Source organism: Balaenoptera ricei, chromosome 1 (genome assembly GCF_028023285.1).
Source record: "Balaenoptera ricei isolate mBalRic1 chromosome 1, mBalRic1.hap2, whole genome shotgun sequence".
Classification (NCBI taxonomy): Eukaryota; Metazoa; Chordata; class Mammalia; order Artiodactyla; family Balaenopteridae; genus Balaenoptera; species Balaenoptera ricei.
In genome coordinates this window covers 162,916,210-162,942,636 of record NC_082639.1, presented here as the reverse complement: position 1 = coordinate 162,942,636, position 26,427 = coordinate 162,916,210, and the positions used below count along the sequence as shown (strand labels likewise).

Genomic DNA, 26,427 nt, shown 5'->3' with positions numbered 1-26,427 from the left:
AAGACATTTTCTCCTTAAGAGGTCAGTATTTTATGAAAACAGACAGGTTTTAGTTTTAGTTTCCCTCTACTTGTTCTGTAGGCATTATCAAAAATAACTGATAATTAAATGAACTTAGGAGATTTTGGCCTGAGAAACTCTCGAGCGGATAAGCACAGAAGGTCAAAATTGAGAGGGGATTTGAAGAGTCTCCAGAGGAATGCTTTCTCCTGCTCCCTGTGTCTCCTTTTGGAGAGCATGCATGAAATAAAAGGATAAACACTGGAAGAGAACACCTCCAGCCATCACTGCTAGATGACTTCAGTAGTCATAATTACAGATACAGTTAGGATGGTCAAGTACTCTGGCCTCTAGGGAACACATTAATGACATGGCCTGAGGATTGCAGAGGAAAGGACTTGGGTATTCACCTCAGGCAAACCTGGGTTCATATCCCAGCCACAGTGCTTACTAGTTATATGAACTTGGGCAAGTTGCCTTGATCTCTGACTCCTAATTTCCACATCCTTAAAATGGAACTCTTTATCTGTCCACAGAGAACTAGTACGAGGATTAAACAAGATCATAGATTTAAGGCACCATAAGGTTCCATGTCCTGCACCTATAGGGGTTATAGGAAACATCTATACATTTCTTCCCCTTCCTTCTTAACATTCTCTTTCCCATAGCTCAGCTTAAAAAGTTTACACACACACACACACACACACGTTTTTTCTCCTTGATATATTTCCCTTAAAATTCCTATTTTGATAGTAAGGACTAGCTTCATTTTTTAATTGAGTGTGTAAGCTTAATAGCAAGCAGTACGAGCTGGATTAAAATGCTTGTTTTTCATGTGTTCATGAAAGCTTAAAAATAGCTCTAATGTAGGGTTCCATCATATGTGCCATTACCTTTATTTAGTCACTTAAAGACTTACCTATAAGAAGAGAAAATTCTATCTTCTTTGGCTTTTTCTTCCTGAAGAGTCGATATGTACTCACCTTAATTATGGACTCAGAGCAGATGGTAAGTACTTGGTGAAAATATTTGTTGTAAAGCATGACATTGATTTCTCGTTCATGGGTGTGAGGAACCTGCTTCGCATCTTGTATCATCCTAGTCAAAGGATACATGTCCATAACACTAGATCCTGGAACAGAAATAAGAATCTCATAAATACCCAATATTAGAAGATTTGAATCACAAAGGATTTTATTCAACCAGTTGCATTTGCAAATAGCTGATCAGTGAGATTATTAATATCAGTGAGATTATTAATGCCTAGGAAACCTAATGAGGTGAAAATACATTCATTTATTCAAAAACATTTTTGACAAATAAAACAAACATGATTCAGCCAGAGAAAAGTATTCATTTTGGGCTTCATTAATATTCAAGTGTAGGGCATTTGGGCTTCCTTGATATCTTTTTTTCGGTGACCACTATTTTCCTATTTTTTATAGTCTACTTAGTGAAGTGGAGATTAAGCTACCAAAGGCTGACCCTTCGTGTTGGTTTTCTCTAGTCTCTCCAAAGAAATCTCAACTGCAGCAAAATTTTCAGCAGGAGATAATAAACACTTTCTTAAAGTGTTTAAATTTTAAGATAAAGTCTACTCATGTGTAAAGAGGAATGGAGGTGGCTCTTCTGGCAGTAGTTCTCAATTCAAATACCTCTGGATGGAAATATGAGAGGGGTGTGGTAACCAGGTAATCAAACAACACATGGCGCTCCTTCATAGGTTCTTTGACATTACACTGACTTTATCTAAACTGACAACAAAGCTAGTTATTATGCTTATGAACAAGTGGTAATCCTCTACATCAGCAGTCCCCAACCTTTTTGGCACCAGGGACCAGTTTTGTGGAAGACAATTTTTCCATGGACTGGGGGGGGGGAGGATGGTTTTGGGATGATTCAAGTGCATTACATTTATTGTGCACTTTATTTCTATTATTATTACGTTGTAATATATAATGAAATAATTATAACACTCACCATAATACAGAATCAGTGGGAGCCCTGAGCTTGTTTTCACTTGCCACTCACTGATAGGGTTTTGATATGAGTCTGCAAGCAACTGATTTATTATGGTCTCTGTGCAGTCAAACCTCTCTGCTAATGATGATCTGTATTTGCAGCCGCTCCCCAGTGCTAGCATCACTCCCTCAGCTCCATCTCAGATAATCAGGCATTCGATTCTCATAAGAAGTGCACAACCTAGATCCCTCGCATGCACAGTTGACTGTAGGGTTCGCACTCCTATGAGAATCTAATGTCGCGGCTGATCTGACAGGAGGTGGAGCTCAGGAGGTAATGTGAGCGATGGGGAGCAGCTGTAAATATAGATGAAGTTTTGCTCATTCGCCCACCACTCACCTCCTGCTGTGTGGCCCATTTCCTAACAGACCATGGACCGGTACTGGTACCAGTCCGTGGCCCAGGGGTAGGGGACCCCTGCTCTACACGTTTGGCTAGATACACAACTACTATGGAAAGAATGCGGTACAGAGAAAGAAAGTGGATCCAGGAGTCAGAAGCTTTGGGACTGAATCCCAGCTCTATGTTTCAACTAGTGTCCTTCTACTAGTCAGTTGAAATATTTAATATTCAGTTTTGTCATTTATAAAATAAGATAAATATTAATTCCTACCTCAAGTGGTGGTTGTGCAGATCAAGTGAAATAAAGTCCATGAAAACATTTTGTGGAAGAACTAATCAAATGGTAGTTGTCTTAATAGAGTAACAATAGCAACAACAATGGTGACAGTTACAACAACATATTCTACAATGTGGTGTTGCTGTCATTGGGGTTTAGAAGATTACTATGGTTGCTTCATTTGAATGAAAGCACAAATTAAAATCTGAGAGATAAGCTTCATGCAATTCTGATGTCAAGTTGATGGTTGCAGTCAATGTATGCAATTTTAGTGATTAAGCAACACACAAAGCTCTATATTTTTGTAAGCAGAATACTATCAGAATTACATAATATTGGGATGCATCTTTGATTTTCTGATTGTTTTTTGTGTTTTTGTTTTTGCCTTGATACTTGAGTCTTTAGTTACTCTGATGATAAATGGGATGAAGATGCTGAGCCCAGCAATCAAACATGCAGTTTGGGGCACTAAGAGAAAATTTGCTTGTAGTCATTTTTATGTTATTTTTAGAGGAGGTAGTATAGAGGAGGGGTGCTTACAACTAGAATTAAATTCTGTTTTACAAGGTGGAAAATTATCTATCAAGCACGAAGTGCTGTTTCACTTCTAATCCAGAAAAGAACCCAAAAGTTAAAAAATAATTATATTCTCTACCAGTAGAGATATCACCAATCATGTCCCTGCCCTAATTAATCCCACAGGAACTCAGAGCAGGTAGTCAGTGGAAAAATGCTTAGGAAATGCATTCTGGGTTGATGTTCCAGAAAGAATAAGTATTGTTAATACTGTTCATTTCTTCTAAAGCTTCTTCTGCAGGCAGGCATGTGAATAGTGTTCAACCCAATTGCCTAACAGGGTCTTTTGTCTCTTTAGTCAGCACCTTTCTAAGGGGCAGCAGGAAAAGGGGACAACAAATCTTTTGGCATCAGTGCTGGGGGCTCTGTCATTCAGGACTCTATCCTCTCTCTCCACTGTTCTTTGTCTAGAAGTGGGAGGGTCAACACACTTTTCACCAAGTAACTGTCTCAGTACCAGAGTGCATGGGGCCAAATTGCCTCCTTGAAGAAAAGGGGCACTGACTCAGCATGCTGGTGCAGCTACTTTAAGATGGATCATATTCCTGCTCCTGACAGTCAAGACAGAGCTGGATTTGCTCTATGTGTAGCCGCAGCTTACATCCCACTTCTCTGCTTAACCCCACCACCTTGAATCCTAGGTTCAAGACCTCATTCACCAAGCTATAGAAAGATAGGAAGGAACAGGATTGAATTCAGTTACCGATTGTGAGGAATCACAGTTTATAAATTTCCCATCTAGTTTTGTTTCTCTTCTAGTCAGTGATAAAGTGCTAGTTTAAAAAAGGTAAAAAATCAACATATGAGTTTTGTTTGCCATTAATTGGGTGCACTTACCTGTAACAAGCATGCCATGATTGGAATCAAATACCATAGAGTAAATCTGCATGTCTCCTGGTCCTCCCTGGCTATCATGGAAGACTTGTAATAGTGAAAGAGTCTGTATATCCCACACCCTGAAAACCTGGAGGGATAAAGAACACTGATCACCATTTTTCCACTTTACTTTCCCTACTCAAAGCTATTTAGGTGAACCATTTTTAGAGTCTACAATATGCTCTTAAAAACTTGTAGGAAATTATGATTTACATGATGAACACTCATTTGCTAAACTTTAATTTGGTTCTTGATTCAATTGTTATTCATTAATATCAGAAGAAAATAAAAGCAGTGACTAAAATTTGCCTATAGGAACTAGATTTTTCTATCCTTACAGAAGAGAGGAGAAAGACATAGTACTTATTATCCTTTAAGAATTTGGAGGCATAATAAAGGACTGGCCATGACTAACAGTTGAACTGAAGCCATATTTCTCTTTACACTGTGGATTAGAAAATAGAGAGAAGGCATAGTTTTGGTGGAGGGTTTCAAATTGCTCTTCCATGACTTAAGAAGATGAGAACATCTTACTAAATGAGGTTTCGAAGAACCCTCCCCTCTTCCTTTCTAGGGATGTAAGAATTACAGAAAGCAGTTTTTAGGGATGGTGTAGATATAGGAAGAGTATAGGGAAATAGGTTATTAGAGCTCTCCTTTGAGGAAGGAAACAGAACTATGTCATTACTCAGATAGAACTTGTGTTGGTATAATAGAAAGAACAATAAAGTACAAATTCAGCAAAACTTGGTCAAGTTTACTCTTTGTCACTTGAAATTAGTGTTCTTCATTATTGTGTTTTTTTTTTTTTAGAAAGTTAGTGTGATTGATTTCAGGAAAAAAAGTGTGATTTGATCAAGGATTATGTTTCCTAGCATGCATCAGCATTAAATAATATTTTTATATTATGATAGTCATTATATATATATTACCTATTACTATATATTACTTATTAAATTGGAATATTTGTTGAATAAATGAGTGATAATTTTATAGAACTACATATAAAACTTTGATACGTAGTTTAGTTAACAGAGATACTGGCTTCTTATTTGAGACACTTAGAATTTGGTTAATTAAATTAGAAACTTCACTATTGTGAAGGCAGTTTGGTCCTTATATGTAGGAGCATTAAAATGTCAAAGTCATGTGACTAGGAGCTTTGGCTCACATGTATACACTCTGTAGGCCACTATTACTCAGAACATGTAAAATCGGGAGTTACTTCTTTTGTTCTCATAAAAATGCCAGTTTGGGGAGTAGCTAGAATATTGAAATTTATCAGTGTTTGCATCACAGATTAAACAAGTGTAATGGACTCTTTATAAATTTAAGTTCAGAGTCTATTTATGAATTAGGTTCAGAGAGACAAGTAGGGGAAAAATCTAAAAGTGGAATCAAGGAGAGCTGAAGAAATTTATCTCTGTTCTAATTGTTTTATTTATTTATGGCTGCATTGGGTCTTTGTTGCTGTGCATGGGCTTTCCCTAGTTGCGGCGAGCGGGGGCTACTCTTCGTTGCGGTGCAGTGGCTTCTCTTGTTGTGGAACATGGGCTCTAGGTGTGCAGGCTTCAGTAGTTGCGGCTCACGGGCCCAGTAGTTACAGCTCGCGAGCTCTAGAGCACAGGCGGATGGGCTTAATTGCTCCATGGCATGTGGGATCTTCCTGGACCAGGGCTCGAACCTGTGTTCCCTGCATTGGCAGGCAGATTCTTAACCACTGCACCACCAGGGAAGTCCCTAACTGTTTTTGATTCTATTGTTTTGGCTGAGATACTTCATGGTTGGCAGTCTTTTTACTGTAACTGTATATGCTGAGAATTGTGGTTGGAGGAAAGAACAAGGGATGAAGCAAAAGAGGTTATGGGTTTCAGTTCTAGCCCATCATTTAAATTCCTTAAGCCTCGGTTTTCTTGTTTCTAGAATGGACATAAAACACCAATACTCTCCACCTCAATGAATTGGTGTGAATATGTTTTGAAACCTGTGATGTTTCAAATCACTCTACGGAGTGATTCTATTTTCTTTATCATATTTCTCTTTTCTTCAGTTCTTTAGGTCTTTTGTGGGTTTTTAGGGAAGTGGTGATTATTGGGCTAGCAGAAGGCACAAAGACTCATTATGCTGCATCTCTCCTCTAGGTTTTTCTGCTGCCCTCTCCCCATAGGCTGTCTTAGTTACTGTCATACCAACTGCTTCCAATTTCCAAAACCTCTTTCTCTTTATTGTCTATGTGCATTCACACACATACTCTTCCTATCATCTACTATTTCCTCTCAACACCCTTCTCTATCTAGCTGTTACTCTTTCTTTAAATCTGTCATAAAGAGAATTAAAGAGTTAGAGTTCAGGTCAGAATACTGCAATAAATTTATGCCTCGATCTGCCATTTCTTCTCCAAACACAGAGAAATATTAGAGAAAATATAAAAAGAGAAAGCAAAAAGAAATAGCAAGGCTTCAAAGCAAGATATATAATCTCTACAGATCCAACTAAGAGAGGTATACAAAGCAATGAGTGGGCTCCAGCCAGAGTCTGGGAACTTGTCTGGAACAGACAGTGGCATCAGGGGAGAAACTCCTGCAGGGCAGACAGGACCAAAAGCACTCTCACTACTCCATGGCAGCACCTAGAGCAGGTCTCCCAGTTCAGGAAAAGGAGACTGAGAAGCAATAGGCTGTGCTCTATTTTCATCTGGAGGCATAGTTTATAGAAAGTTGTAAGATCAGTGAAAGGGAGGGACGCTGCCTTCTGACAAGAAACTAAACCAAGGCAACCTCTGGCTCAGGGACTAGACCTATTTCTAGACTGGGGCCCAAGGGGCTATGTGAAAGATGGTTGCAGATGTGGAGGAGCTAGCATATAGACACACACACACACACACACACACACACACACACATGCGCACACACACATACAGACACATGCCCCTAAATATTAAAAAGAAACTATAATTTTTAGAAAATTTTAGAGGATATCTTTATGAACTTAAGAGTTAAAAATGATTTCTTCCTGTTTAAAAGGCTTTATTTTAGGGTTTTCCACCTATTTTCAAAAGTGAATCAGCTATACATATACACATATCCACTCTTTTTTTAGATTCTTTTCCCATATAGGCCATTACAGAGTATTAAGTAGAGTTCCCTCTGCTATACAGTAGTTCCTTATAAGTTATCTGTTTCATATATAGTAGTGTGTATATGTCAGTCCCAATCTCCCAATTTATCCCTCCTCCCCCCGTTCCTCCCCTGGTGACCGTAAGTTTGTTTTCTACATCTGTGACTCCATTCTATTTTGTAAATAAGTTCATTTGTGTCATTTTTTTAGGTTCCACATATAAGCAATATCATATGATATTTGTCTTTCTCTGACTGACTTACTTCTTTTAGTACGACAGTCTCTAGGTCCATCCATGTTGCCGCAGATGGCATTATTTCATTCTTTTTTATGGCTGAGTAATATTCCATTGTATATATGTACCACATCTTCTCTATCCATTCCTCTGTCGATGGACATTTAGGTTGCTTCCATGTCTTGGCTACTGTAAATAGTGCTGCTATGAACACTGTGGTGCATGTATCTTTTCAAATTAGAGTTTTTGTCTTTGCTGGATATATGCCCAGGAATGGGAGTGCTGGATCATGGTAATTCTGTTTCTAGTTTTTTAAGGAACCTCCATACTGTTTTTCATAGTGGCTGCACCAATTTACATTCCCACCAACAGTTTAGGAGGGTTCCCTTTTCTCCATACCCTCTCCAGCATTTATTGTTTATAGATTTTTTGATGATGGCCATTCTGACTGGTGTGAGGTGGTACTTCATTGTAGTTTTGATTTGCATTTCTCTAATAATAGGTGATGTTGAGCATCTTTTCATGTGCCTATTGGCCATCTGTATGTCTTCACTGGAGAAATTTCTATTTAGGTCTTCTGCCCATTTTTTGACTGGGTTCTTTGCTTTCTTAATATTGAGTTGTATGAGCTGTTTGTATATTTTAGATACTAAGCCCTTGTCAATCGCATCATTTACAAATATTTTCTCCCAGTCTGTACACTGTCTTTTCATTTTGTTTTTAGCTTCCTTTGCTGTGCAAAAACTTATAAGCTTGATTAGGTCCCACTTTTTTGTTTTTGCTTTTACTTCTCTTGCCTTGGGAGACTGACCTAAGAAAATATTGCTACAATTACGTCAAAGAATGTTTTATCTATGCTCTCTTCTAGAAGTTTTATGGTGTCATGTCTTATGTTTAAGTCTTTAAGCCATTTTGAGTTTATTTTTGTGCATGGTGTGAAGGTGTGTTCTAACTTCATTGATTTACATGCAGCTGTCCAACTTTCCCAGCACCACTTGCTGAAGAGACTGTCTTTTCTCCATTGTATAATCTTGGCTCCTTTGTCAAAGATTAATTGACTGTAGGTGTGTGGGTTTATTTCTGGGCTCTCTATTCTGTTCCATTAATCTATGTATCTGTTTTTGTGCCAATACCACATTGTTTTGATTACTATAATTTTATAGTATTGCCTGAAGTCTGGAAGTGTTATGCCTCCACCTTTGTTTTTTCCTCAGGTTTGCTTTGGCAGTTTTGGGTCTTTTGTGGTTTCATATAAATTTTAGGATTATTTGTTCTAGTTCTGTGAAAAAGGTCATGGGTAATTTGATTCAGGTGCTCCTATACTGGGTACATATATGTTAATGAGTGTGATATCCTCTTCTTGCATTGATGTTTCTTTGTTTTCTCTATGGCTTTTTTAAAAAATTGAAGTATAATTGATTTACAATGTTGTGTTAGTTTCTGGTGTACAGCAAAGTGATGTGTATATATATATATATATATATATATATATATATATATATTCTTTTCCATTATGGTTTATTACAGGATATTGAATATAATTCCCTGTGCTATACATAGGACCTTGTCGTTTATCCATCCTATATATAATATTTTGCATCTGCTAGTCCAAAACTCCTAATCCAGCCCTCCCCCACCCCACTTCCCCTTGGCAACCACAAGTCTCTTCTCTATCTCTGTGAGTCTGTTTCTGTTTCATAGATAAGTTCATTTTTGTCATATTTTAGATTCTACATGTAAGTGATATCATACTGTATTTGTCTTTTTCTGACTTACTTCACTTACTATGATAATCTCTAGGTCCACCCATGTTGCTGCAAATGGCATTATTTCATTGTTTTTTACGGCTAAGTAATATTCCATTATATATATGTGTGTGTGTATGTGTGTATATATATATATATATGTATATATATATATATATATATATATATATATATATATATATATATATAAGAGAAAGGAACTCAAGCATAATACAAAAGAAAACCATCCAACCACAAAAGGCAAAACAAAAAGAAGAAAGTGAAGAAGAAAGAAAGTATATATATATACCACATCTTTATCCATTCACCTGTTGATGGACACTTAGGTTTATTCCATGGCTTGGCTATTGTAAATAGTGCTGCTATGAACATAGGGGTGCATGTAGCTTTTCAAATTAGAGTTTTGTCCAGATATGTGCCCAGGAGTGGGATTCCTGGATCGTATGGCAACTCTATTTTTAGTTTTCTGAGGAACCTCCATACTGATCTCCATAGTGGCTGCACGAATTTACATTCCACCAACAGTGTAGGCAGGTTCCCTTTTCTCCACACTCTCTCCAGCATTTGTTGTTTGTAGACTTTTAATGATGGCTTATGGCCTTTGTTTTAAAATCTATATTGTCTGATATGAGTATTGCTATGCCACTTTCTTGTCATTTCCATTTGCATGAAGTATGTTTTTGCATCCCTTCATTTTCAATCTATATGTGTCTTTCACACAAGTGGGTCTCTTGTAGGGAGCACATTGTAGGTTATTGTTTTATTATCCAGTCTGTCTCTATATGTCTTTTGATCAGAGCATTTAGTCCACTGACATTTAAAGTAATTATTAATAAATATGTATTTATTGCCATTTTAAGCTTGTCTTCCAGTTGATTTTGTATTTCTTCTTTGTTCCTTTCTTCTTTTTGTTTTTCCTTTTGTGGTTGGATGGTTTTCTTTTGTATTATGCTAGAGTTCCTTTCTTTTTGGTGTTTGTGTATGCTTTTGATTCGTGGTAAGCCTGGTTTTCAAGTATGTTAACTCATAACTGTATCTGCTTGCTTTAGACTGGTAGTCATATATGCTCAAACACATTCTAAAAGATCTACATTTTCTTACTCCCTTACCCCATGTTCTGTAATTTTGATGTCCTGTTTTACATCTTCATGTTTACCCTTTTGCTGTTCATTATAGTTATAATCACTTTCACAGATTTTCTAAAATTGTTTTTTAATCTATATATTGGCTTATTTAAGTGATCTTCAATCCTTTTGTGATTTTCCCTTTCCTATAGATTCTTGCTTCTTTTCTGTTTAGAGAAGACCTTTCAATATTTCTTTTAGGGTAGGTTTAGTATGGCTGTATTCTTTTAGTTTTTGCTTTTCTGAGAGATTCTTTATCTCTCTTTCTATACTAAGTTATAATCTTGCTAGGTAGAGTATCCTAGGTTGCAGTTTTCTCCCTCTCAGGACTTTGAATATATCCTGACACTCCCTTCTGGCCTACAATGTTTCTGTAGGGAAATCAGCTGATAGTCTTATGGGGATTACCTTGTAACTGACTCCTTGTTTTTCTCTTGCTGCCTTTAGAATCCTCTCTTTAGAGTTTTTCATTTTATTTATGATATGTCCTGGAGTAGGTCTGTTTGGGTTCATCTTGTTTGGGACTCTCTGTGCTTTCTGTACCTGGATATCTGTTACTTTCTTTATGTTTGGGAAGTTTTAAGCCATAATTTATTCAAATATAGTTCTGATCCCCTTTACTTTTTCTTCTCCTTGTGGGATTCCTATTATGTGTAGTTTGGCGTGCTTGATATTATCCTATAGGTCTTGTATGTTGCTTTCACTTTTTTCATTTGTCTTTCTCTCTGATGTTCTGATTGGGCGATTTCTGTTATTCTAGCTTCCAGATCACTTACTCATTCTTCTGCATTATTCAGTTTGATACTTACTGCTTTTTACTTCAGCTTTCATCTTGGCAAATGAATTTTCTAATTTTAATTGACTCTTCTTTATAGTTTCTAGTTCTTTTTTACAGTGATCTGCATTTCTATTGATAGCCTTTCTTAATTCCTTCAGTTTTTTTGTTACCTCAAGATCTAGTAGACTGGAGAGGTCTGTTTCATTGTTTTTTCATAGGAATACTCATTTTCACAGTATTGATTCTTCCCATCCAATAACATGGTATATCTCTCCATCTGTTTGTATCACCTTTAATTTCTTTCATCAAAGTCTTATAGTTTTCTGCATACAGGTCTTTTTTCTCCCTAGGTAGGTTTATTGCTAGGTATTTTATTCTTTTTGTTGCAATGGTAAATGGGAATGTTTCCTTAATTTCTCTTTCAGATTTTTCATCATTAGTGTATAGGAATGCAAGAGATTTCTGGGCATTAATTTTGTATCCTGATACTTTACCAAATTCATTGATTAGCTCTAGTAGTTTTCTGGTGGCATCTTTAGGCTTCTCTATGTATAGTATCATGTCATCTGCAAACAGTGACAGTTTTACTTCTTCTTTTCCAATCTGTATTATTTTTTTTCTTTTTCATCTCTGATTGCCATGGCTAAGACTTCCAAAACTATGTTGAATAATAGTGGTGAGAGTGGACATCCTTGTCTTGTTCCTGATCTTAGAGGAAATGCTTTCAGTTTTTCACCATTGAGAATGATGTTTGCTGTGGGTTTGTCGTATACGGCCTTTATTATGTTGAGGTAAGTTCCCTGTATGCCCACTTTCTAGAGAGTTTTTATCGTAAATGGGTGTTGAATTTTGTCAAAAGCTTTTTCTGCATGTATTGAGATGATCATATGGTTTTTATTCTTCAATTTGTTAATATGGTGTATCACATTGATTGATATACTCATCAGTGATATTGCTCTGTAATTTTCTTTTTTTGTAGTATCTTTGTCTGGTTTTTGTATCAGGGTGATGGTGGCCTCATAGAATGAGTTTGGGAGTGTTCCTTCCCCTGCAATTTTTTGGAAGAGTTTGAGAAGGATGGAAATGTTTGATAGAATTTGCCTCTAAATGTTTGATAGAATTTGCCTGTGAAGCCATCTGGTCCTGGACTTTTGTTTGTTGGAAGATTTTTAATCACAGTTTCAATTTCATTCCTTGTGATTGGTCTGTTCATATTTTCTATTTCTTCCTGGTTCAGTCTTGGAAGGTTATACCTTTCTAAGAATTTGTCCATTTCTTCCAGGTTGTCCATTTTATTGGCATAATGTTGCTTGTAGTAGTCTCAGGATGCTTTGTATTTCTGCAGTGTCTGTTGTAACTTCTCCTTTTTCATTTCTAATTTTATTAATTTGAGTCCTCTCCCTCTTTTTCTGGATGAGTCTGGCTAATAGTTTATCAATTTTGTTTATCTTCTCAAGGAACCAGCTTTTTGTTTTATTGATCTTTGCTATTGTTTTCTTTGTTTCTATTTCATTTTTTTCTGCTCTGATCTTTAAGATTTCTTTCCTTCTGCTAACTTTGGGTTTTGTTTGTTCTTCTTTCTCTAGTTCCTTTAGGTGTAAGGTTAGATTGTTTGTTTGAGATGTTTGTTGTTTCTTGAGGTAGGATTGTATTGCTATAAACTTTCCTCTTAGAACTGCTTTTGCTGCACCCCATAGGTTTTAGATCAATGTGTTTTCATTGTCATTTGTCTCTAGGTATTTTTTTTATTTCCTCTCTGATTTCTTCAGTGATCTCTTGGTTATTTAGTAGCAAATTGTTTAGCTTCCATGTGTTTGTGTTTTTTGTGGTTTTTTCCCTGTAATTGATTTCTAATCTCATAGTGCTGAGGTCAGAAAAGATGCTTGATATGATTTTAATTTTCTTAAATTTACTGAGGCTTGATACGTGACCCATGATGTGATCTATCCTGGAGAAAGTTCCATGCACACTTGAGAAGAAAATGTAATCTGCTGTTTTTGGATGGAATGCCCTATAAATATCATTTAAATCTATCTGGTCTGTTGTGTCATTTAAAGCCTGTGTTTCCTTATTAATTTTCTGTTTGGATGATCCGTCCATTGGTGTAAGTGAGGTGTTAAAGTCCCCCAGTATCATTGTGTTACTGTTGATTTCCTCTTTTTTTTTTTTTTAAATAATTCACTGATTTCAGGAACATGTTAATGACATAATTATCAGTGAATAGTTTTTTTTTTTAATTATTGCAAAGACACTGCTTTTTTTTTTTTAATTTTATTTTTTTATTTATGGCTGTGTTGGGTCTTCGTTTCTGTGCGAGGGCTTTCTCTAGTTGCGGCAAGTGGGGGCCGCTCTTCATCTCAGTGTGCGGGCCTCTCACTATCGTGGCCTCTCTTGTTGCAGAGCACAGGCTCCAGACGCGCAGGCTCAGTAATTGTGGCTCATGGGCCTAGTTGCTCCGTGGCATGTGGGATCTTCCCAGACCAGGGCTCGAACACGTGTCCTCTGCATTGGCAGGCAGACTCTCAACCACTGCACCACCAGGGAAGCCCGATTTCCTCTTTTATAGTTGTTAGCATTTGTCTAATGTATTGAGGTGTTCCTATGTTGGGTGCATATGTATTTATAATTGTTATATCTTCTTCTTGGATTGATCCCTTGATCATTATGTAGTGTCCTTCCTTGTCTCTTGTAACATTCTTTATTTTAAAGTCTATTTTGTCTGATATGAGTATTGCTACTCCAGCTTTCTTTTGATTTCCATTTGCGTGGAATATCTTTTTCCATCCCCTCACTTTCAGTCTGTATGTGTCCCTAGGTCTGAAGTGGGTCTCTTGTAGCCAGCATATTTGTGTGTCTTGTTTTTGTATCCATTCAGTGAGCCTGTGTTTTTGGGTTGGAGCATTTAATCCATTCACGTTTAAGGTAATTATCAATATGTATGTTCCTATGACCATTTTCTTAATTGTTTTGGATTTGTTTTTGTAAGTCTTCTTTTTCTCTTGTGTTTCCCACTTAGAGAATTTCCTTTAGCATTTGTTGTAGAGCTGGTTTGGTGGTGCTGAATTCTCTTAGCTTTTGCTTGTCTGTAAAGTTTTTAATTTCTCCATCGAATCTGAATGAGATCCTTGCCAGGTAGAGTAATCTTGGTTGTAGGTTCTTCCTTTTCATCACTTTAAATATGTCATCCACTCCCTTCTGGCTTGTACAGTTTCTGCTGAGAAATCAGCTATTAACCTTATGGGAGTTCCCTTGTATGTTATTTGTTGTTTTCCCTAGCTGCTTTCAATAATTTTTCTTTGTCTTTAATTTTTGCCAATTTGATTACTATGTGTCTCAGTGTGTTTCTCCTTGGGTTTGTTCTGTATGGAACTCTCTGCGTTTCCTGGGCTTGGGTAGCTATTTCTTTTCCCATGTTAGGGAAGTTTTCGACTATAATCTCTTCAAATATTTTCTCAGGTTCTTCCTCTCTCTCTTCTCCTTCTGGGACCCCTATAATGCAAATGTTGTTGCGTTTAATGTTGTCCCAGAGGTCTCTCAGGCTGTCTTCACTTCTTTTCATTCTTTTTTCTTTATTCTATTCTGCAGCAGTGAATTCCACCATTCTGTCTTCCAGGTCACTTATCTGTTCTTCTGCCTCAGTTTTTCTGCTATTGATTCCTTCTAGTGTATTTTTCATTTCAGTTATTGTATTGTTCATCTCTGTGTGTTTGTTCTTTAATTCTTCTAGGTCTTTGTTAAACATTTCTTGCATGTTCTCAATCTTTGCCTTCATTCTTTTCCCAAGGTCCTGGATCATCTTCACTATAATTATTCTGAATTTTTTTCTGGATGTTTGCCTATCTCCACTTTATTTAGCTGTTTTTCTGGGGTTTTATATTATTGCTTCATCTGGTACATAGCCCTCTGCCTTTTCATCTTGTCTATCTTTCTGTGAATGTGGTTTTTGTTCCACAGGCTGCCAGATTCTACTTCTTCTTGCTTCTGCTGTCTGCCCTCTGGTGGATGAGGCTATCTAAGAGGTTTGTGCAAGTTTCCTGATGGAAGAGACTGGTGGTGGGTAGAGCTGGCTGTTCCTCTGGTGGGCAGAGCTCAGTAAAACTTTAATCCGCTTGTCTGCTGATGGTTGGGGCTGGGTGCCCTCCCTGTTGGTTGTTTGGCCTGAGGCGACCCTACACTGGAGCCTACCCAGGCTCTTTGGTGGGGCTAATGGCAGATTCTGGGAGGGTTCACACCAAGGAGTACTTCCTAGAACTTCTGCTGTCAGTGTCCTTGTCTCCACGGTGAGGCACAGCCACCCCCCACCTCTGCAGGAGACCCTCCAACACTAGCTGGTAGGTCTGGTTCAGTCTCCTATGGGGTCACTGCTCCTACCCTTGGGTCCCGATGTGCACACTACTTTGTGTGTGCCCTCTAGGAATGGAGTCTCTGTTTCCCCCAGTGCTGTCAAAGTCCTGCAATCAATTCCTGCTAGCCTTCAAAGTCTGATTCTCTATGAATTCCTCCTCCCATTGCCAGACCCCCAGGTTGGGAAGCCTGACATGTGGCTCAGAACCTTCACTCCAGTGAGTGGACTTCTGTGGTATAAGTGTTTTCCAGTTTGTGAGTCACCCACCCAGCAGTTATGGGATTTGATTTTATTGTGATTGTGCCCCTCCTACTATCTCATTGTGGCTTCTCCTTTGTCTTTAGATGTGAGGTATCTTTTTTGGTGAGTTCCAGTGTCTTCCTGTCGATGATTGTCCAGCAGTTAGTTGTAATTCCGGTGCTCTCACAAGAGGGAGTAAGAGCATGTCCTTCTACTCTGACATCTTGAACCAATCTGGGGAAATTTTTAATTAAAAAGGATTTAAGGGAATTTAATGGAATTTTTAATTAAAAAGGATTTAAGGGATTTAAAGGAATTCTGGCCATCCAGTGGTTAGGACTCCATGTTTTCACTGCAGATCAGCTGGGTTCAGTTTCCTCATCAGGGAAGATGCCTGTTCTCTTTCTCTCTGTACATCTCCTGCTTGACCAGTCCTTGCCTCACCTTGTCACCTGACTGACTTTCCCTGTTAATTACAGAGCCTAATCAGTAAAATCGGCCTGAATTTTTGATAGAAAGATGTCTTACTTTCCTTTAAACTCTCTAGAGGAGACTCCAGGTCTCAATTCATAATGTTTTATTTTTCGTGTCTCAACACTTTTACTATCTTTCCAGTACCATTTTAAAAATTAAAAATTTCCTTATTATAAAAGTAATGCATAGTTTTTGCAAAAAAAGAGAGATACAAATAAAAGAAAGAAAAAGAAAAGAAAAACACAAAAAGAAAAAAAAAATTAGATCTATCCACAATCTTGCTACAATGTAATCACTATCACCCTTGATAATGTATGATAGACAAATATATATATTAAAATGAGTTAATATCTTACATACTGTTTCATTATGTTTTACATAATATGTTGTTTATATATTTTCATATCAATATTCATCTATATGATGTTGAAAGTCTATATGACAATTTTATTATGTAAAAGGATATATCATAAATTGCTGATTTGGGAGGAGGAGGAATTAGAGGAAGGTGGTCAAATGGTGCAAACTTCTAGTTAGAAGGTAAATAAATACTAGGGATGTAATGTACAGCATGATCACTATAGCTAACACTGATGTATATATGAAAGTTATTAAGAGATTAGATCCTAAGAGTTCTCATTACAAAGTTTTTTAAAAAGTATTTTCTTATTTTCTTGTTTTTTGTATCAATATTAGATAATGAGCATTCACTGAACCTATTGTGGTAATCATTTCATGATTTATGTAAGTCAGATCATTATGACATACACCTTAATCTCATACAGTGTTATACATCAATTACTTTTCAATAAAACTGAGGGAAAATAAATAAATTACTGATAAAAACCTTATTTTTAGACACTGAATTTCTCACTCCCTAATATTTCCCTTCTCTTTTTCTTTTCCTTTTTATTCTTTTTCTTTTTTTATTTTTTAAACCAATATAAGCAATAGCACAATGAATATCCTTTTACATAGATCTCTGGGCACTTTGATTATTTTATTAGAATAAAAATTTATTTTATTAGCCCATGAATTTTTGCCAGCTTTACCCCCAACAGTACTATGTAAACATGTCTGTATTCTTTGCCATCTCCGTTTTCCCTCCTCCTTTTTTCCTACTGATTTGTTAACATTTTTTGTTTAAGAATATTATTCCAGTTTATGTCATTTTTGTTGCATTTTTCCCCCTTCTGCTATCTTTCTTTATCCTTTTTTATGGGTATAGGAAGGCTGTCTGGGCTCAGGACAGATACAGGATTGGCTACACTTATTTAATGCAAGTTATTTAGATGTCATTTTCCTTTCCATGTGCAAAATTGAGATAATTACAGGGTTGTTATTAGCATCAAATAAGTTGTGATGTAAAATAATGAGCACAGTGCATGCCTCTTAGTAAGCATTTGATAAATGATAACTATTATAATAATTTACAGTTTGAATGTTTATGTAGTCACATTTATTTTTTTTTCTTCAGCCATAGGTGTTATGCCTAGGAATTACCTGATGGTTACATGAATATTCACCTGTGTTTTTTTCTGGAAAATTTTAGGACTACTAAGTTTTTATATTTTACATTTAAAATCTTTAATCCGTATGGAATGCATTTTGTTGTTAATTATGAAATGATGATCTGATTACTTATTTTTTCCTAATATAGTTAATCAGTTTTCCCAACATTTAATGAACAATCCTTTGCTCACAGATTTAAAATGCTACTTTTATCATATACGAAATTCCCATTCACACTCATGTGTGAATTTTCTCTTTTGTTTCATAGATGTGTCTACTGCTGCACTGACTGCTGTTCTGTTTTATTTATTGAGGTTTTACTGTAATTTTTAATATCTGATAGGGAAAGTGTCATCTTGTAATCATATTTTCCAAAGTTTCTAGGATATTCTTTTATGTCAACACCTTTACATTAAATTTGGCAAAGTAATGTCTAAATAATCCTGAATAACATTAAGTGTATAGCTTAATTTGATGGAGAATATCTTTTACAGTACAATACTACCATTTAGGAAAGTCCCTAAATTCATGTTCTTAAATAAAAGTACCTCAGAAGAACTTCGTAGTTAACAATATTAATAGTGAATATTGCTTGTTAAGATTATTTCTAGGCATTTCATACATTTTTACTCTTGTGAATGCTACTACCCCTTTGACCATTTTTTTCTTTTTCTGCTCTTACACAGAAATTTATTTTTATAAATTGCTATTATCAATATAACCAGCAACTTTACCAAATTTATCTGCTCTAAAACTTTTTGAATTTTTCCAGCAATCACATTATTTGCAAATATGCAGTCTCCTCATTTCTAATAGTTGTAATTCATTTTTCTTTTTTTATTACATTATTTACAACATTTAAAACACTGTGTAGTAATAGCAATAACAACAGAAATCCATCTTTGTTCCTTCTTTGCTTTTTTAAAAATTGAAGTATAGTTGATTTACAATGTTGTGTTAGTTTCTGGTGTACAAAAAAGTGATTCAGTTATACATTATATATTGTTTTTCATATTCTTTTTCATAATGGTTTATTACAGGATATTGAATATAGTTCCCTGTGCTATACAGTAGGACCTTGTTGTTTATCTATTTTATATATAGTAGTTTGTATCTGCTAATCCCAAACTCCTAATTTATCCCTCCCCCACTCCCTTTCCCCTTTCATAACCATAAGTTTGTTATCTATGTCTAGAAATCCTTATTTTTTCTGTCTTTAATGATCATGAGAGGGCTATATTGTGTTTTACTATTGAGGATAATGGCTCTCTTCCTAATGTTGTATTCCTTTTATTCTTGTCTTTAAATATGTTCTTTCTTATGCTGAAATCAATAGAAACAGAGCACAGTGACTTATCATTTCCTTTTCCAAATTGACAATATTTTTCTCAGTGACTATCAGCCATTTCAGTCAAAAATTGTATGTATTCTAGGTTTTCCAATAGTTAATTTTAAGGGAAAGAATTGTTCTGTTTCATTTTTGTTGTTTTCTTTTTGTTACCTTTGCAGAAGATAGGCTGATGACATGTTGGTCTTTCTCATTTGTTACAATCTCGGTGATACTGAACATGTGCCCCACAAGTTTCCCCACTGGCTTGGTGCTGATATTGGGGTGCCACAACCGGAGCACTTTATCATCTCCTGAAAGAAGGACATGTGAAGATTATTTATTTTCTCAGAGTTGCAGATGGTCATTGTTTAAAGAATCTCTCTCACCCTTAATCATATCCTTATCTTTCTTCTAATATCAAATCACAGTCTATTTCTTCCAGGATGCTGTCTATGATTGACTTGCTAAGAGTCTAGCCTTGTTTTGGATCTGCTTCTTCTTGTCAAGGCTGTTTTGTAATCATTTTATTTACATATATAAATGTGAATTCTCATAAATATTCTATGAGTCCTTTTCTTGATTTAACACTTTCCTACTCATTCATGCATTAATGTACTATTTATACTTTACTTCCCCAAAGAACTTAAGACAGCTGTTCTTTTGTTTCTACATTTTTAAATTATGCAAGCATTATAATAATAAAAGGAATCAAAGGAAGTGAAAAATTGCACATAATCTTTACCATTATAACAAATCAGCTGTTTTCGTTTTTCCATCTTCCTTTCTAGCACATACTCATGAGCATACAAAATTTATATACAGTTACTATCATGGCATAGGTAAGATTTTATTAATTGTTAAAATCATATAGGTAATAGTAAAAGATTTAAACAATATGGAAGGGTATAATTATTGTAAAAATGTCCTCTTTTCCCTTATAATCCCTAGTTCCACACCCTATAGGTTGTCACCATTAACTTCTTTTTCTCTCTTACAAATAGACTTCTTTTTTCTTTTTTCTTTTTTTTTGGCCGCACCATGCGGCATGCAGGATCTTAGTTCCCCAGCCAGGGATCGAACCTGTTCCCCCTGAAATCGTAGTGAGGAGTCTTAACCACTGGATGGCCAGGGAAGTCCCACGAATAAACATTTTATTTTCAGAGTTAAGAATAACATTTTTCCATTTATATTTAAATACTTTGAATTATTTTCAGAAAATACTTTTTCTCAACAAAAATAGAATCGCTATCACACATAAAATGTACACAAATAAAAATATATTATAAATGTTGCCCAAATACAGAAATCACTGTTTTAAAATGTATTTTTATCAAGAAATTACAGGATGCTATATTGAATGCACTTTCTAGTCTGGGAAATGTAGTCTAGCTGTATATCCAGTAAGAGATAATATAGGTTTGGTGAATGGCTGGCAGTTTTTATGATATAACTAGATGTGTGTGTATAAACATATATGATAATAAAATTTTTATTAAGTTTTAATTTTTAATATCAGAATTATAATAGATCATGGGTAAAAGATACAGTCAAACAATTCACAGGAGATACAATTAGCAGATATAAAACAAAGTACTGTTTTAGACCCAGTAAAATTGGTTATCAGTTACATTATTAAAACTGAGTAATTCCAATAATGCAGTATCTTGCCTGATTTGCTTTTCACTGTCTATGGCTAAGAAGTATCACATTTCTCAGGTATGTTCAGAACCCTAAGCCTCAGGCCCATAAATCATCCTAGATAATGTTGGCCAGGGTAACTGCTGAAATGGGCACTGTCACTCCTGAAGGATGAGACCAGGCTATCCCCTGAAGAAAATCTATGACTTGTATATTACATGCAGAAGGATTCAATAGACGAGTGCCACCTGAGAAATGTCCAGGCCTTTTAAACTAAGGGCTTTGTTCAATACGCATTGTGAAGGAAACTCAATCTTCCAGAGGTTCTCTATTATCTACTACCAGAGGTCCTCCAGCTCTGCTTGCTTTTCATTGATAGTAATGAAATCCTTATATAGTCTGTGTGGCTACTTTTTGGACCCAGAATGTACAGAGAGACACAATACTAACCTCTAAATGCATACAGTATTTCAACTGTGTTATTATTATTATTATTATTATTATTATTAATTATTATTATTAATCAGCTGTCTCATGCTCCAATTTATAGCTATCTATAAACATGCCTTATTTGTACTTTAGATTTTGAATCCTTGAATATTAGAAATTCAACCTGATCTTTATGTGGTTTATCATGTCTAGTCCAGAGCAGTTGTGTAATAAATGTTTGTTGAATGAAACATGAACAAATGCATGCAGAGTCCCCAAGATATTTGGGATGGCAGATAATTGTTTTTATATACTAGACCTTCCAAATTAGGAGGTTAATTCTTAAAATGGCCAGTAGAGACAACTATTGGGTAAAAAATTCTTCATGTTCACCAAAATAATGCTCAGGAAATACCTTGTCCTGGTTTGGCTTTTTTTTTTCCTTCTGCAAGAACTTCTGTTTTTTCAAGCTCATCAAATGTCCCTACACATTTAACACATTCAACTATGTTTAGCAAATCTGCTTTTAGAGGATATTTTGAGTCATCAGCTGCTACATACTGCACATGGAGCAATCAACAAGAGTATTCTCCTGAGAAAAATGTGTTTTCAGTTATTGAGGATTTGCATTTTCTACTAACAGAGGCTCCATAACTGTGGCAATTCAATAAATTACACATAGTGAAAAGAATTAGCTGCTTGTCAGTCACACTGCTAAATGTTTTCTTGCCTTTGTAAGAGTGCTAGAAACACTATAATTAGCAAGTTTTCAAAGCTGAAATGGGGATCTTATAATAATTAACACTGAGGTTAGTGAGAGTCAAATGCTTTAATCCATAAACACTGAAGTGGTTTGAGTCCCAAAACATTACCAAACACATTTTTTTTTCCAGAATTGACTAAAATACTTAAGACTACAAAGTATACAAAAGTTGGGCCGTTCCTTTTTTCTTTTTTTTTAAATATTAATTAATTAATTTTTTAAAATTTATTTTATTTTTGGCTATGTTGGGTCTTCGTTGCTGCTCATGGGCTTTTCTCTGGTTGTGGTGAGTGGGAGCTACTCTTTGGTGCGGTGCACAGGCTTCTCATTGTGGTGGCTTCTCTTGTTGCAGAGCACAGACTCTGGGCACGCGAGCTTCAGTAGTTGTGCCTCGCAGGCTCTAGAGCACAGGCTCAGTAGTTGTGGTGCATGGGCTAAGTTGCTCCACAGCCTATGGGATCTTCCTGGACCAGGGCTTGAACCCATGTCCCCTGCATTGGCAGGTGGATTCTTAACCACTGAGCCAGCAGGGAAGCCCAGGTCCATTCTTATGTTTTGCATTCTTTTATGTGGGAACAAGGGTTTGTCCAAAGGAATTGGTTAAGATAAATGTGACAGCATATCTTTCAGAACAATCAGATTTTAGAAATCAAATCTCACCGTAGCCACGTATTTAAGTACTACTTTTTCAAAAGCTTTGTGTGCAGGGCTCAGGTTGAAGCAGGACAGAGGCCATTGCTTTTATCTAACTGAAGACAAGCTGCGGTGAATGCAGCATACACTGCAGTCTGATTCTCAGGCAATTTTGCTGCTTACTCTCTCACCACCAATATACTCTCCTTCCCTCACCTCTTGGAGCACCTACTCCCTCCTTCTGACTTCCGGCCAGGACCATTGCAAGTAATGAGCCAAGATAGTCAAGAAAGGGCAATGGGGGATCAGGAAATTATGATACAAGCATTCTACTTCTTTTATTGAAAACATCTAATTTTAGTATTTCTTCTGTTCCCTTATGTGTTATAGATCTCATTGTGGAGCCCTCTACATGATAGCCTTAATTAGTACAGCTTAAAGAGTTGGATTCCTGTGTGTGCTTAGAATCATCAGTATTGAGTGTCAGGAAACTTGCCCCCAGTCTAAGCCGTGACTCCCACATATTGCTTTTCAGGTTCTTATCCAGACACCTTTCTTTCTTTTCTTGATGTCCTTAACTGAAATGTAGGTTTGTGACCAGTTAATGCTTTGTATTTCTGAATACACGAAGCTGTGACTATATGTTGAATAACATCTAATTGGAAAACTGGGCTCCAATTTGTCAAAAGGACAATTTAGTTTATCTCCCTATGAACAGGAAGTTTTTAAAACAATAGTATCAGAGTATTACGTTCAAAAGAATCTTAAAATTTATGTAGTCCAACTTCTTCATTTTACCAGATAAGGAAAATGAGCACCATGCAGAGATTAAGTGATTGTTGAAAATCATACAGTTGGTTAGTAGCCAGGCTATGACTAAACCCAGTTCTTCTATCTTCTAGTTCACTGTTTTTATTAGTTTTGCTAATATTAGTTTATAGTAGACTACTATAAAATTTTTAAAAATAAGATTTGTACCACAATCTAATTTTAAGTAAGTGTTGTGGCAGGCCCAAAGCTGAGGACGGATTTAAGTATAAACTTTAAATGCACAGTGTACTTGAAAGAAAATTAACTTTATGTCCTCAAAGGAGACTACCCTGTCATGAAGTGAAAGTGCAGCTATCATTATGTGTACCTCAAGGCTGAGGCAGGATACTCTTGGTAGGAAACCAAATATTGCCTGCTGTGTGTGTTTTGGGAGAAGAAATTTGAAGAAATCTTACATGGAAGGAGGCCAATAGCACTTATTCATCTAACATCTTGCCTCCTTTAGTGAATATGTGAGCTCTAAGCATTTACCAAATGGTATATTTGTTGATGTTTTTGATGGCAGGGTTTCTTCTTCTTTTTTAAAATATTTTTTGCTCTTTTAAAGTTCAGATCTCCAGTATAGGCCATTTTCTTGATGTGTATTTGTCTGGGTTTCTGTTTTGCTCATTTACATCTTTCAAGTCTACATGCCCCTTGTTTCCTTTAAGGTGACCCTGATCTCCTTGTGGAGCCTCTGGGAGCTCATCTTCTCCAACACGCAGGCAGCCTACGGAGTCCTTAACAGCTCCTATCTCCAGCCAGATCTTTTCCCATCACCAGTAGGAATAGCCTCTCAGATGTCTAATTGACACTTGATATTTAAGTATTTAAGTTCAAAATTGAAATTTTGTTTGCATTCTTTCTCCATATAAGCACCCTCTTCTCAATTTCTATGTAATTATCAATGCAACTGCTATTCTTCTATGTTTCCCTCCTTACAAACTTGGAGCTGGCTGCTCCCTTTTATTAATCCCCAATATCATTCTGTCTCCAGGTCTTATGAATAATTTATTTTTCCATGTCTTAGAGACTGACTCTTCCTTTTCTTTTCCTATAGCGCCTACAATATCTCAGACCCTCACCATCTCACTCATGACTTCTGTAACAGCCTCCTAATGAACTGCAGATTTCAGTTTATTCCAACAAAACCTGTATAAGTTGATCAAAGTGATTGTACCTAAGTGTTGTAAATGAATTTAATTAATAATTATTGATAACCTACTATGTGCCAGGCATACCTTACCTCAATTAATCTTAAACACTACCATATGAAGTAGGTGTGTTTTTTTGTTATTGTTAGCATCAGTATTAGCAAATTTGGATTGAAGACTTATTACGTGCAAGACCCTGTGTAAGTACTTTATTCTTGTAATACCGTTATGAATAGGTATTATTATCAGCTCCATTTTGCAGGTGAGATTGAAGCATACAGGAGTTAAATAATCTATCCAAGGCCATAGAGCTTGCCAGTAAGAGAGCCAGGATTTGTTCCTAGACAGTCTGACTCCAGAGCCCAGGCTGAAAGCCATCACAGTCTTAGAACCTCAGTATGATAGATAAGGAGTCTGAGGCCGGAAGAATATTTCAGTCCGTCACCTTTCCCCTCAAGTTTCTTATATTTGTCATCTTTCCTCCTACTCTCAGCAGATAATCTTAGCCCTTAAATGTTAGTATTTTTAACACTCTATCCTTGGTCCTCTTCTCTGTTAATGCTAAACCATTGGCTCTTGACCTTTTTGTCAGGGACTCCTTTGAGGATTTGATAAAATTTTGGACTTTCTTTCCAGAAAAATGCACATAGATACACAAGTATTCAGCGGCAGGGGCTGTAGGACTCCCTTAAAGCCCACACATGGGCCCCAGGCTAGGAATTCATGCTCTCACACATTGAAACAAGTTCTAGAGAGATTAGAGATTTAAAGGTAAAATGTAAAACAAACAAAAAATTATAGTAAATATGGGAGAATTTGTTTCACACATTCACAGGCTGGGGAAGGCCTTTCTAAGTGTGTCACCAAATCAAAAAGCCACAAAAAAGAATGACAGATTTGACTTTATACAAACTTTAAAATTCTCTAAAAGTTTTTTCTAGCAGTAAAATGCTATAACTGTATGAAACTCTGTAACTATGTTAATTAAGGAGAGCACTGTTTGCAAAGTAGAAAATCTCTGTGTAACATGAAATGTCCTCTTACCTCCCGTGACAATCACATTTGCTTTTATACTGTAACAAAAAGTGTTTGCTCCTCTTGGCATGGAAAACTCTCTGACAGGCCTGCAAAACACAAATTAGATATAAAACTTGTATATTTTTCCTTATAAAGCTAATTCCAACTTATAAATAGATTGTGTTCAAGAGGCTCACTTCTAAGTTATGAATCCATTTACCCACAGAAAATATTATAAGCAAAGATTAAATTCTCACTGACCCACAGAATCTACTTACTCCATAATATGATATTAATGCAGCATTTGTATTGTTTCTGTATATAAAGAAATCCTTTCCTCCACCCTGGGGTTGCAGTTGTGCTGGTGCTAAGGATGGGCAGAGATATATCACATCTTAAGCCAGAAAGTATACTGCTCAGCTAAATGAGTGTAGTACCACAGAATGGCAGGAATGTATTTGGACACTTCCCCCTCTCTCACTACCCACATCCAACTTGCTGTCAAGTCTTGTTGATTTTACCTCCTAAATAGACATGAAATCTGACCACTTCTTCCCATTTCCGCCACAATGTCTTGGTTCAACTCTCCATCCCCTCTCACTGGAACTACTGCAATAAGCTGCTATTCTCTCAGCTTCTACTATTTCCCATTCCCTTTCCCCAATCCCACTCCAAATCCTGTTGTCAAGTTGCAGCCAAAGTGATCTTTCTAAAACATGAGTTGGATCACATCACTTTTCTCCAGTGGATTCCTGATGCTCTAAGAAACATCAGGTTCCTTCACCTGGCCCACCAGGCCCATATGGTGCTGGGTGGTCCCTGTCACCTTTTCAGGCTCACTCCATGCCCTCCTCTTCCCCTGGATCCAGCCATGTGGTCTCTTTAGCCTCCTTTCTGGCCTCACTGAACTCTCTTCCTCCTCAAGAGCTTCTGCACAGACCAAAGATTTTCTTCCCCCGGATCCTAGCC

The 26,427-nt window shown here is 36.4% G+C and overlaps 1 protein-coding gene across 1 annotated transcript in view; it reads right to left on the bottom strand.

Annotated features, from left to right (window-relative positions):
* Positions 1–26,427, bottom strand: part of WDR64 (WD repeat domain 64) — a 152,668-nt gene that overhangs the window by 74,793 nt on the left and 51,448 nt on the right. Inside the window, exons 9-12 of the mRNA XM_059940747.1 lie at positions 25,486–25,565; positions 19,186–19,325; positions 4,055–4,181; positions 984–1,132 (exon numbers count right to left, since the gene is read on the bottom strand). Coding sequence (XP_059796730.1) covers positions 984–1,132; positions 4,055–4,181; positions 19,186–19,325; positions 25,486–25,565 — 496 coding nt within the window. The remainder of the gene's footprint in view (positions 1–983; positions 1,133–4,054; positions 4,182–19,185; positions 19,326–25,485; positions 25,566–26,427) is intronic.